Source organism: Strix uralensis, chromosome 12, assembly GCF_047716275.1.
Source record: "Strix uralensis isolate ZFMK-TIS-50842 chromosome 12, bStrUra1, whole genome shotgun sequence".
Lineage (NCBI taxonomy): Eukaryota > Metazoa > Chordata > Aves > Strigiformes > Strigidae > Strix > Strix uralensis.
In genome coordinates, this window is record NC_133983.1 from 16,792,079 (window position 1) to 16,809,723 (window position 17,645).

The 17,645-nt window shown below is 36.0% G+C and overlaps 1 protein-coding gene across 4 annotated transcripts in view; it reads left to right on the plus strand.

Moving 5' to 3' along the window:
• The window catches only part of CDH8 (cadherin 8), a 244,324-nt gene that overhangs the window by 152,712 nt on the left and 73,967 nt on the right, over window positions 1-17,645 (plus strand). For all 4 annotated transcript variants that reach the window (XR_012630543.1, XM_074881585.1, XM_074881584.1 and 1 more), the window contains one exon: window positions 9,234-9,353. Coding sequence is in view for 3 of the 4 variants with exons in the window: in XM_074881585.1 (XP_074737686.1) it covers window positions 9,234-9,353 (120 nt within the window). In the remaining variant the exon portion in view is untranslated. The remainder of the gene's footprint in view (window positions 1-9,233; window positions 9,354-17,645) is intronic.

Consider the following 17,645-nt stretch of genomic DNA (forward strand, 5'->3'; position numbering starts at 1 on the left):
CTGTATTAGTCGTCTTTTTGATGGACACACTTGACATTTGGGAAAATGAGATTCAGATCCAATTCAGAATCCATTTTTTTCTGACACTGGTCATTCCCCACCCTGCCTCGAATTGTTACCTCTGTCTTGGTTTAGTTGCTGATTCTGCAGCACTTAATGTTTCTTCGTGAATACAGAGAAGCAATTGCCTGTGGAGCTGATGTCAATACGGCTTTCTCATGAATCAGCCGGTAGAGTACTGCTGGGCAACTGATTCAAGTGTGCCCTTTCCCTGGGGCCCAAATGGTCTCTGCTGCCATATGCTTGCTCTGCAGTGGCCTGAGGGGGCAATATTTCAGAGTCTGCTTTTGCAACCTGAATTACAGTTGCTGGCATTATAGGCTTCACTCTACCAAACAAAGCAAGCAGAGCATCAAAGCTGCAAGGTAAACGAGCCGTTTTCTGTTCATAACAGAAAGTTATAAATGTAAGAATTTCTGCAGTAAACATCCAGGGCTACTTTATTATTTATTTATATTTTTATACAATACACCTGAGCATAACCTGAAACTTCCATTGAAATCAACAAGCCTTACAGTACTCTTTTTTTCCTGCTTGGAAATATAGTATACAGTGGTCATCCAATTTTATTGTCTTTGCCTGGGGACCTCACAGAATGAATGCTGATGAAATAGTCAATTGATTAGAGACAAGTAGTCTTTCAAAAAGTCCTGAACAAAAGAATAGCTATTTTCCACATCTCACAAATATCAATTAATATTCTATAGTGAGGGCGATATCTAAAGGGAGAATAAAAAAATAACATGAAAAGAAAACATAATTCTTTCAGGCAAACATAAAATATATTTTACCCCTCCACTCTTGCCTGTGATATTACAGACTGTATTCTAGTCCTAACAAACAGCCACCCAGGGGAATTTATAAAGGAATACCTGCAGGCTCTCTAATGGCACCATCTTATAAGTTGCAGCAAGAAAGAACTGCCAACCTTAAAACTGAAAAGGCGGTGTCCTTTCTTATTAGATTCACACAAGCTAACTCCAAGCGGTAGGTAACATCAGCAAGGATAACTGCCAAAGAGTTATCGCTAGATCTGAATATATATTTCTGATGTAAAACATTTTTGTTTCCAAAAGATCATGTTAAAGAGGCGGCATCAGAGTTTGAAAACAATTAGTTTATGCACCAAAAAAATGTAAAATATGCAGCTTATTAGATTTCACAGCCATGCTTCCTACAGTCCTCATTATACAGCTGTAAAATGCTGAAGGCTGCCAGCTTGCTCCATTGTCTGTGGGCTGTACAGAAGGCATTTTTCTCCTGTGCATAGCAAGCACCTTTCATACTTCTGCAGTTACACATTTGCATACAATATATTTTTCCCATTTCCCTCACATGATAAAAAGTCCTTAAAATGACACATGAACAATCTGAAAACACTGTTGTGTTACATGTGGTAGGTTATTCAGTTGTTCAGAGATTTTGACTCACACATACTGCATGATATTCACATTTTTTAAAGATTTCATTAACTTTCTAAACTATCTACTCTAAAAATTGCATTAAGAAATATGTAACATTTGGAAGAAACAACTCAGATTCCTCTTCTGCTTATGGAGCTAAACCTGACTTAGCAGATCAAAGGTATACGAAAAGATTATTTTCCTGGTGGAAACAGGAAACAGTTTCTTGCATTGTCCTGCATGATACTTCATAATTTATTGTAGTGGTTATTTCCTACTGTTGATCAAGCTGCTCTTGTTTGACTCTTTCAGATCCCTTTATCAAATTAGATTTTTCAGGTGTTAAAACTTCTGGTTTATACTATCAATTCTCTGGGGCATCATCTGCCATTTCCTGTAGGTCTGTACAGTACTGGGTTCTCAAATCTCTTTTTCTGTGCATTTCAGTGACATTACATATGCCTACTTATATAAAACAAACCAGCAAAACAAACAAGTAATGCTTTGTTACTCTAATCTTTTAGATTAGTTTTAAAAAACTGAATATGAAATATATCAGTTGTAGTTTATTTCAGGAAGTGTATACAATTGTCTATATGGGTATATAAGCGCACATAGGTTTTTATATATGTGTTTGGAAAATAATGTAAGTGAAAACAAAAGTCTTGCAAGATTTGTACTTCTATATGTTGGTGTGGAGCTTACATGCTTGAAGTACCTGGAGGGTTAGTATTATAGACTGGTATGGCCTATTTTGAGTACATACACATAAGAGAGCAGTCATATGATTGAAATCTAGGCATTCACATTAGCTGGCTAATTTAATTTGGATTCCTCTCTGGTTAACCAAGAAAGAAGGATCCCATGAGAGGACAATTCTGCCTTCCTCCCTTAGAGCAGAAAGCTAGTTCAACTAGGTATCTAATTTAGCCAGTTGAGCCTAAAACTGAGTTATATGAATAACCCTCTCTTCCTTCTTCCTTGCCTTAATCATCATAAACAAGATCATGACAGCATCACAGTATTTCACTACTTAGAGTCAAATAAATTACAGCTGGGAAAGACAAATTACCTTATTAGTTAATCTTCCTGTCTTTCTAGGGTTTTCCCTTAGAATACATTATCTAGCATTCTATGCAACAGAGTGAACTCTTCAGTGAGGAGGATTCTGTTATTTCCCTTGGGGTGTTATTCCTCCTTGTACAATTTCTCATTGTAAGGAAGCTTTTGTTGTTTTTCTCTTTGCAGAAGATTAAGTGAAGTCTTGCATCTATCTATGTATTTATATGGTTCTCATCACCCGCATATCAGTATTACATCTGTAAAGTACACAAATTTTCTTTCTCACTTCTTCCTCTAGGAGTGGCTGTATACAGGATTCTACTATAGATATAGCAGAATACATTCTGGCCTTCCTGTCTCTCTAGCATGTCAAGCACAAGTTGCCCATTTTTCCTTTAGTGGACCATTCTGGCCTATATCTCTACCCCTTACCACTGCTTAGGATGTCATCTTTCACCTCCATTAACTTTTTGTCACTGAAAGGGGTCCAAGCAAATACTTTTCTATTTTTCACATGCTTTCCTTTAAGCGTGGGAAGATCTCCGGAAAAAACCCACACAAGACCTCTGTCATCTGTTCTCAAAGCAGTCCTTAAAACTTTTCCATGATGCCTACGTACTGTAGGCACTGTGGGGTAGGTGTGCTAACCTGACAGCAGGTAGGTCAGGCAGCAGCACCACTGTGTGCTGACAGCATTGCTTCCCAGGATGGTTTACATCCTCTTGTCATCTCCTTGTCTCTCTTCAGTTGTCTGTCTGCATTTGTCTTTCCAGGTACTTGGCTTTTGGAGTCTTTGGGGAGAGGATTTTCTTTCATTGTGAGACTTGATCCACGTGTTGCTTTTAGAGCTTTGGCAATAAAGTAGCTATTAATAATAATAAAAATACATTCAAGTACTGATGTAGAAGGTAGGCGTGGAATAATGTACAATCTGCAAAAGAATCCTGAAACACACATACACCAACATACCCGCATATATATGCATGTATATCTACCTAGACAGCAAGCTGTGCAATTTAAAATACCAATAATAATATTTTATGTGTGTATTTTGCATATGTTAATAAGTTCTGAAATGCATTACAGAGATTTCTATTCCATATACATTTTCTTTATTTGGTTAGTGAAATCTCTAATTCATAGGTTTTGTGTTTAGAAATGGTCTCATATAGAATAATACAGGATGATAAGACTTAAAACTATGTTTTTGTATTTAAAAAATCAGCAACAATGAAAAACAAATACGAATAAGTTTCTTCAGCTTTGAGGCACTAATAATTTACATGTCAAGAAGTTATACAGGTTTTTATGAGATTATTGCAGTTTTATTCAATAAAAAATTGTTACCATGACAACAACTGTCATGCTACCTGTGAGATTATAGCAAAGAAGGACAGTGAAGAAAAGGCTTCATTTTGGAAAGAATGCTTATCTGACCTGCTGAATACAAACAATGCTTTGCTTTGACCACTACTGACTTTACGGCTACTATCAGCCAAACTCAAAATCTAGCTAGAGATTTTGAAGCACAGTGATCCTCTTAGAAAAACAAACCAGTTGGTAAATAATGGTAGGTCTTTTTCATGCAAATATATTCTTAATGCACTGTCAGATTGCTAATCAGATCTTCTGAATGAAATGGAGATTTAAACCTGTCAAGATTTTGAAGAGTAGGAAAGAAAGAGGAAGGGTGACCAAAAAGGGAATCAGAAAAGCAAAAAAACCCAGAAGTCTTTGGGAAAATGAGAAAACATGGTCCCACTACATTGCATTATGGTCACATTTTTATTTTTACCAGTCACTGCAATCTTTCAACAAAATGGTTGCTTCATTGAATATGGATACATGTAAATTTCTGGCACCGACTATGCGTTACCTCCTCTAGAACATACAAGTTTGATTTTTTTTTTTTTTCAGTACGCACATTTCACTGCCACACCAAAAAATTCGCTTTTCTACTCCCTGTGGCAGCATATGCATTTTTCTCTCTGACTAATGTGCAGAATCTGTACCCTGACTTGCACATTAAGAACACAGCCAAAACAACAGAAGAGCACTAGCTGAGCACACATCTTATTTTTATGATGGCTTTTAATCTTAGTTTGCCAGCAAACACAGGCTTTCTTACCTAGCCATATAAAAATACTTTTATTGTTAATTGCATCTCTGATTGCTAGCCTGTTGCAAAGAGAAACTATGAAACCTGACACTAACAGAGTAAAACAATCAGCAATGGTTAACGGCTAAATCGCATTAGAAGTGTTCATTAATTAAAATCTGTTGAATCTCTTTGCAGTCCATATTTAATTGCAGCATTATTAACATTGCAAAAGTGTACCTCAGAAAAAGATGCAGAAAGTTTTTTAACCGAACATCTTAAAATTTGCCTCATCTGTTGAAAAAATTATTTTGTTTTACATAAGCCAATATTAGGTACATAAAGAAAAAAAGAAACAGTGATTATGTTGTTGGGCCAGATTATATAAAACTGCTATATTATTGTAATTAGGACAACAGTGACTTGAACTATAATAGTGGCTTTCTTGTAAAAATGGCAGCATTTCAAATTTATAGTCTCTAGTTAAATGAGTTTGTTGTAGCATTGACAAAGAAACAAACACAAGCCAAATGCAGTCAAAATTAAACACAAACAGAAACCTTAGCTGTTTATTTGCTGGGTAGAACCCAGAATGTTGTTTTTCAAAGAGCATTTTCTTAATAAATGCTCTTCCCTGCATTCTTTACTGCCTTTTCAATGAAAAATTTTTATCTTTAAAACTTTAAGCACATTATGCATCTAAACAGTATTTATGTACATGTAGTTTATAACTGCAGTGTCTGTAGTGGTGTAAAACTCTACTTAAATATTGATAATCCAAAACTCTAGACCAAAGCATGGAGAGTTCTGCTGTGTTTGGGATATTGCGTAGAGAACAGTCGCGGTGGCTGCGAGTTCCTTTTTTTCTGCATTACTTTTCACCCTCAGGAGTCTCTCTGCTCTCCAAATCTTTTGTTCATGCTTAGTTGAAAAGGGTTCTGTCACTTGTGGGATAGGTTGCTACTTCTACTGGACCCTTGGCATGTTGCAGTGGAACCAGAGCAGCACTGATGTAGCAACATCGTCTGCAGCTGTAGAGGGGACAGTTTGCTCCTTTATATACTTTTGATTTTCAGTGTGAACATATTAATGTGGTATGTTTCACACCTGCAGATTTGATTCAAGGCATAAAATAAAATAATTAAAATTAAAGGTGATAAAATTTGAACGATGTAAAAGCTTAACTAATTTCAGTAGTGGAAGTAATTTCTTTAATTTCTGTTTCATGACTGCTTACATCTTTCATAAACAATTTTCATCAATAAGATTGGGAGCAAATTACTGAATTTGGCAGACCTTCTCAAAACTGTGTATGATGGCCGGAAATGAAGTGCTAAGTGGCAGAGACTGGCAGTGTAAGAAATTGATTTCTAGGAGCTGGGAGAGTATTTTATTTTTCCTTCCCTTTCATTCGTTCTATTAGGTGAGATTATAGTCCCACTTCAAGTGACCTGTAAGGGAAAGAAAAAGAAGGGTATGTCATTTCCCCCCTGCTTTTGTGTATATAAACAGTGAATGGGAATACTGACTATTACATATGTATTTTTAATGTATGTATAAATTTCAGAAAAACTTGGGGCCTCAATAAGTGATTAAATGATTTTATATCACAGGAAAAAAAATCTTGAGCTAAGCATCAGGACTGGAAGCAGTGTTAGCCACTGCCTCTTTTTATTAAGGTGTATTCAACTTTAATGTCTAATGAACACTTGGGATAAAGGATGAGTTTATCAGAGAATCAGCATACCCATTTAAGTTTTGAAATCTTGAAATAAATATCATTAAAAGTCTTCAGGAATTCTCAAGTGAAATAAGGAAAGAATAGATGTTATATATCAAATCTTTCTAAACAAGCAATGTAATTATTTCTGAAGTCCTTTGAAATGAGAGCCAGCTAGGCAAATCAAACACAATCTCAAAGAAGTCAGCAGTTTCACTTCTTTATTTTCCTTTGTGTATAAAGTATATCATGGAAACAAAATGGAACAACCTAGATAAAATATTCTTACAAAAATTTTCACTGTTCTGTGATGAGCCTTATCTTATTGTCCCATTGTCTGATGTTCTGCACAAACCTCTTCTGTCTTAGAAGGTTACAAAACAAAAGTTTTATGATAGCAGCCATGTCACCTGCTATTTCAGTTTGAATCTAGTTGAAGAAAGCACTGACCTTTGCATTCATATTTGGTATCACACATGGGACAGCAGCTGTGAACTGCAGGGAACATCCTGCTGGGATGGTGGGGCTATAGCCTGAATTCTGCAAGAGATTAGGGGTACAGCTTGGCTGAGGGATTGCTTTCTGTAGGAACAACAAAACAGAGAACTTGCAACTTGTGTATGAGTTACAGAAGGTGAGCCAACAAAACTTAAATATGTGCGACAATTCTAATAGCTACATCTTTTCATGCTTTGTAACTACTGTGGGCAAACCACAAAGGGTCCTTTTGTTCCTCTGTTCCTGCAACATCCAAACTCAAGCTTCCTGAATAGTTCCTTGTCATTGTTCCCTATTTCATGTATTTTCTGTAGCCTATGCCATGGCCTCTGAGTGTGCCCCATGGTTGCTTCCCTGTTACTGTTTTTATTCTCCTGTATGTGAAGGAGCTAATTCAGGATATTGTCTATAGGCTGAGGCTGCTGTACTTGCTACATGGCTGGGGACCACAATTGTGTCATCTATCCCCTTGATCATTTTCACTCTAAACCACCAGGCATTGTCTGTTAGTGTCTGGATATACAGCAAAATTTGTAATTGGTCAGACAACAAATTTCCCATGTTAATTCCTTACAAACCAACCATCAAGTTGAGGATAAAATCCATTTCTCATGCCCAGTGGCAGGTTAAAGATTATTATATCAAAGGTTAGATGTGATCACCTTTCAACACCAAAACCAGTTAAGCTTCATAATATAAACAGCTTACATGTTTATAAGAACAGGTTCAGCAAGCATCTGTCAAAAGTAGAAGCAACATAATATTCATCAGCATTGCATTCCTCTTCCATGTGGTATGCATTAGCTGCAGGCCACGTGGATTCTTCTGGACCCTGCTGAGCAGCAGGATTGATGCTGGTGGGGCCCTGTCCTGCCAGATGGGGCCATGGTAGAGCTTGCATGGCAGCCAGCTGATTTGCTTCCCTTCATTGATGTTCTCCCCGTGTAAAAATGCATAAATTTATGCCAGTAGCCAAAATAAGTGACCAGTACAAGCCATAGGCATTTTTTTCTCTAGTGAGATGTATTCTGCAACCCGCATTCCCTTCGCTGGGAATTATCCCATTATTTCCATTCAACAAACCTGCTGCACCTTCAGGAACTGCAGAAGTTCCACTCCATAAGTGAGGTGTTATCCATCTCTCTAGACACTCCCAAATCCTGCTAGCCCCATATCTTGCCTTGATGTTCGAAGTGGCCAGGGGGGGAAGCCTGAAATGGAAGCCATTGGGTGGTACGTAAATTGTCTCTAAATATGCACACATTCCTCTAAATAATTTGTATGTGCTGTAACAAACAAAACTGCCCAAAGCCATAGCAGCAATGTGCCATGCAGAGAAAGAAGAAAAGAGTGTGCAATGCAAGAACATGCCAGAGGGATCTCCTCCCCCTTTGGTTTACTGTTCCTGTCCTGAAGTGACATGTAATTTGGATTCAGCAACACAGCAAGTGTGAGAAGAAAGAGGAGGCTATTTTTATTGGCGTATCCAGAAAGGGGGGTATTTTGGTGGGTACTATAATTCTTTTCTGAACATAAGAAACATAATTCAGCCCTTAGCCTCTCTCCTACTCTTGCTTGCTCTCCCTCTGTAGCTACTGTCTTTATTGTTAGCCTAATTAATGTCATCATTATATTTTTAAGTCATCTAAAAAAAAAAAGTCTCTGCAGCAAGCTTAATGTAACCAACTGAATTCCATTTGATTTTGCTTCTTACAGAAATGGCAAGTGCTATGTGGCCTAAGAAATCAAAAGGGCAATTTCCATAATTTTTTCCTCCGTTTTTTTTGGTCAGAGTATGGAATTTAGAACTTTGGCTAGACAATAGCCCCCTCAGTGGCAGAGACTCTTTTTAGAGACAATAGATGTTGTCCTAACTCTGTCACTGTGGCCACATCAAACCATTATTATGGCTGCAAGCCAAGAGAAGAAAAAAGAATCCTTTTTATTATTGCTTTTCTATGCAGTCTCTATAACTTGGCAAGGTTCTTTCAGATGTGATTTTGCAAACCTTAAATGCAGCGTATTGTATTGTATTATTAACCTTGTATTTTGTATCCCTTTGATATGATTCCTTTGCAAATGCTTGAACTCTACAAATATCTATCAGGTAGCTTTAAATGCATTCTACAAAGAAACCTTAAATAATACAACTACTAAAAAGGTTTTTCTTTTACCCAGAAATTCAGTCTGCTGGCATATATCATCTTGAAGGAAAATGTCTTGTTTGTGTTTCACAAGTAATGTTTTACGTTGTTAATGATGGTTTTTCTTCTTTTATTATTGTCATACAACTCACAAGGAAACTAATTTTTGTTTCAAATAATTTTTGGAATAAGCTATGCAAATTCTAGTAAGAGTATAAACATTAATTGTGTATATTCTTTTTATTTAGGCACCTTTGTTACTAAAGTAACAGCTACAGATGCAGATGATCCAGTTTATGGAAATAGTGCCAAGCTGGTTTATAGCATTCTGGAAGGACAGCCCTACTTTTCTATTGAGCCACATACAGGTAGGTGACTGAATGGGAATCCCTGGGTTATATTTACACAAGTGACTGTGCCTCTTACGTATTTCGTATCATATACTTAAACAGGAAGTGGGAGATGTCTGTCAGTATACTGAGTTGTAACGTGTCTCACTTGTATTCCATCAGAGTGATCATGTGAAAAGACAAAGAAAAAATCTGTATTAATGATAATGGTGATGCTAATATTACAGAAGTTAGTGAAGCAAAACTGACGATAGTGGAAGTGCCATGTGACTTATAACTGATTAGGGATTGGAAGACTTGGCCTGAGGAATTTAATGAGCATAATGTAATTTTCAATACGAGACTACAGTATTTTCAGTTTAAAAAAAGTACAGTTTAGCTTGTGAACTTTAGTGAAAATATCATGTGTTTTCATTAAAATTATTTTTCTTTCTTGATTGGATGGATCAGGGGAAAGAATGAACATGATATTGAGTGTTGATAGGAAGTTTTATTAGCTTGCATTTAGGATTACTGTATTTCTCTGTGGTTTTAAAGTCCTGAAAGTCACCTCAAAGAGCTGCCAATAAATCCATTCCCTCTTGTTTTCTGTATGTATGTTGTACTTGCAGCAAATTCATTTAGTTATGTCTGAGAAGTGTTTCTTAAAGTGATTTGATGTTATTTCTTACATTCTTTCACCTGTTACTAGAAGATGTTTTTAATCACTGTGAGTCAAGCAGCTGTGATCTTCTAAGGAGAAGAAAGCTATAACTCATTTTAAAACATACAAAAAACCACCTGAATGTATATGACCATAAAGGAGTAAAGCAGGAGTAAAAATTCTTGTCCTCATGCAGAGTTACAAAAGTATGAAATAAATGCTAGGAGAAATTATTAAAAGATGCTTTTGATAGATCGAGTGTGCTAAGTTTTCTCACCAACGTTAAATAGAGTGCTCTAATACTCTTTAACACCAAGAATTTCTTTAACTCTTTCTGGTGAGATTTGCATGGGAAAAATTATTTCCTTTTCCTAGAAATGCCTTAACTTGCAGGGACTTTAGGTATGTAGTACAGGTTGATAAATATTAATAGATTAATGGAGTCATCCAGTAAAGTATTTTCTTCTGGCTTGAGGACAGCTATCCTAAATGTCAAAACAATCTCTGGAATGTGGTTCAGTATTTTATTTTACTCTGCATGTAAACCAGAGTTTTACAAAGAATAACTCTAGGACAACACAATGGAAAAACAGTAGCTTGTTTTAAAAATAAGTATGTCAAGGGAGTGTTAATTAGTAAAGTCCCTTAGTTCATGCTGGCTGATTTGTCACAAGTCATGTGGAAATAAAACTCCAAACATACCCCTGACCATCAAGTATCAAAATATATGATTTGGTTTTCTCTAAGATTACAAATTATTGCATGCAGTAATGACAGTAATAACTGTCTTAATTAGAGGGGGATTAACTGTAGGCTCTTTCTCAGTTTCTACTAGTGAAAGTTAGTGCTTTAACATGAGAACACATCAGTTTTTATGGAGGAGCTGAGAAGTGTATTTTCCACCTAACAGAAGTTTTTTCACTTCTTTCACACAAAAATAGCCTGAAATAAATATTCCAAATATAAAAAATTGTTTAATTTTACGCAGGTTTATTATTTGTATTGCATTAAAACCTTATGCTTAATCCAGTGAAGTAACTATTCATCACCTAGGAAAGTGATTTGCATTATGAAAGCCAGAGAAAATTCCAAAGCTTTTTGGTGAACCTGAAAATCATGATTTTTCTCCTGTTTCACTAGCATTAAATTCCCCCTCCTGCCTTAATTTCCAGTTACAAATATTCCTTTGAATAGCAGTTCAGTTACCATGAAAATGACATGTTAGTTTCTAAAGGGAATTTAATCACAAAGAATTCAACTGTGTCTTTGCCACAGTCCCTGAGTAAGTGGCTTCATATTATGGAGCTGCTTCTGAATGAATAAGTGGTTTCAGATTCCTCATTTTTCTGGATCTATGGAGGACATCAATTATGTTCTTCTCTAAACCATTCAACTGAATGAGTTTATGTACTGAGGCTGTCTTCTGTTTCTTTGACATCTGTATGTAATGGCCTTCATCTGTAGTTTAACTGCCATACTACTCTTACAGCTACCCACCAAATTGTTAAATCCAGAGAGTATGCAGTTGTTTCTATGATATTAGATGGACCTATCCATTGCTTGTAATGTTTTAAAATTTGCAAAATTTGTTCTTGTGTCTGAGATGTGTCTTCATTCACTTACAGAAATCTTAGCTGTAGTAAATGTTAAATTATATAGAGCCCTCCAGCATACATTTGTTTAGGATATGTAAACAATAAACATACATAAAAGTCTAGTCATTAAGCAAACCAGATGCAAGTAGTCATGTAGAAACCGCAGCCACGTTATTATACAGGGTGAAAAAGATTGCTCTAAAACCCAGCAGAGTTGCGGTTCTTCTGAAGAGAATTGTTGATTTCAGAAAATGTTAAGGAACTAGGCAGCCGATTTTCTTGGTAATACCAGAATTTTTGAGCAAGGGTATGATAATGTTTATTCCATATCAGAGAGAGTTTTATGGGTTGTTACATGCAATCTCAAAACACCAATAGTATTATCCTGATAGCTACAATTTTGCAGTAACTTGTGGCACTGTATACCTCACCTTTTAGAGGCAGTGGTGCATAAAACATGCACACTAGTTTAGCAGCTATATAATTTGGACAGTAGTACTGTTACCATGGATAGATAGAGTGGAAGGTGCATTTTAACAAAAAGAAAATATCCAAAGCAAATAGAAAGTATGTAGATGTTTGATTGTTTCTTTAATTTATCCAAACGTAGCAGTGTGAAGCACCACAACCAATATTTGTTTCCTATTTGTAACTAGGCCAGGAAAACACATTATCTTACACATTTGTATGTAGTACTTGGGAACCTCAGTAAAAGTTTTCATATGGGAAGGTGTTTGGATACTATTGTGACAGTGTACAAATTAAAGCAGAACAGCTAGGTATAGTAATGTCTTACCCAAACCAAATAAAACCTGAAGGTGATCATCCAAGCATGGTAGATATTTTAAGGTTTAGAGTCTGGTTGGTTGGTTGATTTTTTTTTTGGGGGGGTGGGGGGGAGCGTCGGGGGAGTGTGTATATAGCTACATTCTCTCTGTAGTTACATTTCATTAGTGCCCCTGCTAAGTTGAAAGCCTTTCCAATTCATTTGGGACAGAATTGTTTCTGAACACAGATACTGTGTCTAGAATTGTGTCTTTCTCAAAATGGAATCACTATTTTAAGAAATGGGCTATGTTAAAGTGATCCACTTAAGAATGTAAATATTTTCTGTCATTCATGGAAGTGTATCAAATGTTATCAGAAGTATAGCCGCTTAGAGCTGATCCACTTACTATTTTTCTAGATGACTGGCCTTTTTATAGGTTTGTTTATTAGAAATTAAGACTAGATTTAGATCTGTGCAGCTACCGTCAACAGGGCAGCCATAGATACTCTGTACTGCCTATAATTTTTTTCATTTCCTGTCTCGATATAAAGATTGTCTGACCTTGCTGCTTTGTTTTAATCGTACACTGAGAGCTGGCCATCAGGAATAATCCTAATCATGCCTCCTGATTCCTCTCTCTTCGGTAGTACTCTGAACTCCCTCTGAAGAGGCAGAAAAGGTGTAGGATATGGCTTCACGCCTATGGTAGAAACAGTTGCTGCACCTGAGGGCAAACCTGAGGAAAGCAGTTGCTTACTCTTCTGCTTTTTTGTTCCTACTAACTTGACATTAACTAGGTGTAGTCCTTGTCTGCACCACACTCTTGGTTGAAGCTCTGACATTACTGTCAACCTCCTTGCTGAAACAATTCTATAATGCTGGGTGCACAGAAATAAGTCCTGGTAAGTGACCCATAAAACAATAATTTTCCATTACCTTAGATGAAAAATGCATATACTTTCGCAGTTCTAGTTTGCAAGTTCTTCTGTATGAGTTATAGACACATGAAAGAAAGTAATTCAGGAGTTCTTTTTCATTCACTCTGAATATGGCTTAGGGTAAATGCTTTTTTGATGGCTTGTTTTGAATATTTTTCGCTTTTTATAGGTGAATTTTAATATGACCACTGATTTGCTAGGTAGAGAGTAAATGTAAATAATATGTTACAAACATACAGATTCAGATTTTCTGAGAGGTTAACCTTACAGTGTGATGACATCAGATTAGTAATGAAACTCATGGTGAACTAAAATATATTCCATAAATCATTATCATTACATCTGACTAACTGACGCCAGGTTTCATGACTTGTGTGTATTATTTTATAAAGGTTTACAAGTTGTATGTATTCTTTCATAATCCAAATTCAGTTGGGGAAGGGGGTTCCTTAAGATTGCTAAAAGTAGCTGAAGTATTCCTCTCACTTTTAAGGTTTACTGTTAGCTTTAAAATAAGATTATCATAATGGAACATAATATGAAGTGACACTGTGTTCTACAATATAGGAATGGCAGAGAAAATACATCTTCAGCTGTGTCTGACTTATTTACATTTCACATGAACTTAAATAATGTTACTCCTACACATACCTGAAATATAGTTACATGAACAAGACAAATTACACCAAATGCCCTACTGCACTGGAAAACACATTGTATTATTCAAGAATAAACCCTTACTATATATATGAAAAAGAATATATTTTAAACGCTGCCATCTTGGATGTGGTCATTTGGTGCAAAGCAAAAGTTCTGAGTTAGTAAAGCAGAGATGAGTAGAAAAGTCAGGAGACCTAGAAAACCAAAGACTCTCCTAATAGAATGTGGATATTTTTTTGGGAGAGTATTTTTTTTCTATACCTAGCTTTAGGTGAAAGTGCACATGCTTTAATCATCAGAGCTCTTAGTGATTTAGTATATGGCCCTTTCTGAACCAGTGTTGAACCCTGTCATTCTGAAATCAGAACAAAAATGAGTAGGCCTAGGAGGAATGAAAATGGCATTCAGCAGAAGTAAGGTTTGAATCTTTTATTTTAATTTGCAGTCTTTATTATCTTCCTCCATCTAGACCTTGAAATACAGTCCAGCAGAATAAAAACAAGTAAGGTAGTGATAGGATAGATGACAGCAACTTTTGAGTTACACACACTTTTTGATGTTACAGACTATTTCTTCTATCTAGCTGTTAATGTCCAGTTTATTACTAATGGTGTGTATCAATGATAGCACAAGCTGCCCTCAGAATACTGCATGTAGTACTGGTGAGACCCATCATCATAAAAAAGACTACTGAAATACTGAAGAAAGTTCAAAGCAGGTAGCTCAGGTGAGAAGAATATTACTTATAATGAAAGATTGGTTGAACTTAATTTGTATAAACTGAATAAGAGGTGATTAAAGGAGGATATGAAATCACTGCACAAATATTTGAGAGGTGTTAATAAAAGAGAGGCACGGGGACTGTTTCTGTAATTACTCATGATAAAATGACAAGGTAGCATTTTCAAAGTGGAGAGAGATGTGAAAACAGTTTTGATACAGGAAGTAATCTGCAACTGTAAGGCGAAAGTAATGAGCTGCTAGGAACAGAACTAACTCATGTTCAACAGAGCCTTTCTAAATAGTTCAACTTCTAGATAGTTTAGATTTAAACCCTCATGGGATTAGTGTAGAGAAAGAACTTGTTTGACATTGGTTAGAGCCTGGATTGAACTGCTGCTTTCTAGCTCCTTTTGTTAACTAGTGCTACAGTGATATCCTTGCCAATTACTACAGATTTAAAGTTAACTAAACTTTTAACTGAAATAATCTTAAGAGGCATCATCTTGGATGGGTAGATGTTGTTCTGTCTTAGCAAGTGAGGTATAGGAACTCCTTTCCTAGAGGAGAAGGCAGGTGTGTGCCACAACATACCGAAGGTAGGTCCATGAAGCCCTGATAGCAACATTCCCAAAGTAGCAGAATTGGCTCCAGCACGTGCAAGGATTTCTGGAGTTTTTACTTGGTCACTTCCATTACAGCACATTCAGCTCTGTCTTGGCAGCGTTTGGTGCACTTTGATGCAATGCTGAAAATAGAGTATATTTTCAAACTAGTATAAGCCTTTTCTTGTCATTGTGTACTGAGTATACTGTGCAGCCTTAGGAGTTGTGTTAAGGTGTTTGTACTGAGATTCTTTGGTGATTCTGAGAGTTGTCTTGGTGACAGGCCATTAGGAGAGAGAGTTGTACTGGCAAACTGCTAGTGCAGCAGACCCGAGGGTCAGTCCTACAGTTCTCGGTTTTTACTTAGAAGTATAAAGTGCAAGTATTATGGATAAGGTATGTAGGATTGGGTCCTTCAGTAGCAGCAAGAGGTGTCTTTCCTGATTAATAAAGGAAGTATAAAATCACTGCAGAGACGTTTGAAATGGTTATGATGGTCTGTAGTTGGTAAAGATGAGTGGCTTAAGATCAAGACAGATTGGCATTTGAAAAAAGGTGATTTCTGCTTCTAGGGTTTATCTAGCGCTAGTAGTAACAAAAAAGCTGATACCACACATATTTCTTGCATTTCAGAGAAATACTTCTATCGTTCTAGAAAGCTAGTGAGATAGTTAGGACTTCACCATTTTCCTTGCGCTGAGTAGGAAAACAGAGGCTACATATCTAAATAATGTGCTTCAAGAGACTGAATCTGAGAGAGGAATTTGAACTACACAGCTAGAGTTGGAAAGCATCTGAAAAAGAATCCAAGACTACATTCTGTAAAGTGTCCAGTATAATTATAGGTATAAGAGGATCATTACAAATAAAATCCTAAAGAAGCAAGGTCATAAATGTAGTGCAGAATATTTAATGCATTCATTCTCAGTTGGTGAGAGGGTGATCCTTTCACTAAGCTAGTGAAACTTGGTCCCAGGGAAAAGGGAATGGCTAGTAAGTAGAGATGAAAGCTTTTTACCCATACCATATAAACCCAGATACAAGTTCATCTGAATTAAAAAGGCACTGTTATAATAGGTGTTAGCCAGTTGTATCCTATATGATATTCTTGAAGCAGAATACATGTAGTGAAAGGTAGGTAGTGTTAATTTACACACAATGACAAACTTGCAAGGTCTACTTCAGAATGAAAGCAAGATCAGAAAACACAAAAATGGTAGTAATACGGACTGAAAAAGAAAATACACTAGATTGTAGGTTACACAAGAAAACTAATAAAATTATATTCACCCTTTATCTTGCTGTTTAACAGAAAGGCAGGCAGTTCCATCTTCCCCATAAAATTTTAAAAAATAAACATGGTAATAACATATGTTCTCTGTTAGCTTCTCTCTTAAAAATACAAAAATGGCACAGAATCACTCCACATAAAATGGTATAACATAATATTCAATTCCTCACCTAGTGATTATTTTTACTGTGGCTAATGTCTTTGATTTGAAATATATCTACATCTGAATGTAGTTTGGACAACTCCTGTAATTGATAATTTTTCTAGAAAGTTAGCCAGCTTTGCTAGAGACTACAGATATTTTTCTTGTCTTTCTTGCTAAATAAAAACCCTAAGGCATTAAAACTAAATAAGAAATTAGAATATTTGATGATAATTTTTATTAAAATTATTATATTTTTTATGAAGCATAAATTGAATTTAAGATCGTGGATTGGTATGTCTGTATCACATCATCAAAGTACTAGATTTTTTTTTTCATTTTGAAGAAAGTTAGTTGTGATCTATTAATTTATTAGGAATTATGGTACGGGTTTTCCACAAATCTCCAAGTGAAACTTTTTTATGGACTGTTAAAGCATCACTGAAGTCAGTGTACTTCATGGGAATACAAAGAATGCATCTCACGGCTCTGAAGAAATTACAAGATTGATATTTCAGGAGTTTGAGTCCTAAATGACTGTTATATTTAATAAGAATCTGCACCAAGATTTTAGCACAGAAGGGAGATCAAAGCAATTACTTAGCTCTTCCAAAATGAAGAAGAGAAAGTTCCAAAGTATGCACGTTGAAATAGCAGGAAGTCTTCATCAGAATGTGTGAGATGAATGAGATGTTTTAAGAAAGGCTTTTCAGGGCCAGATTCCAATTTTGCATAGTGCTTGTTTGGTTTTGTTCCATGTTCTCAATTATTATTATCTGTAGTTTTATAGTATTACCATAAAGAGATCCTTAAAAAAATGGAGAGGAAAGTGAAAAGTGAAAACAAGATCCTTATTTCTATTGTTCCTTTTGCTTCTCTTCTTTCTTTTCATCAGCTGTAGCCTCTGACACATTGCTTCTTTTCCCTTCATCTTTTTCAGTGTGAGA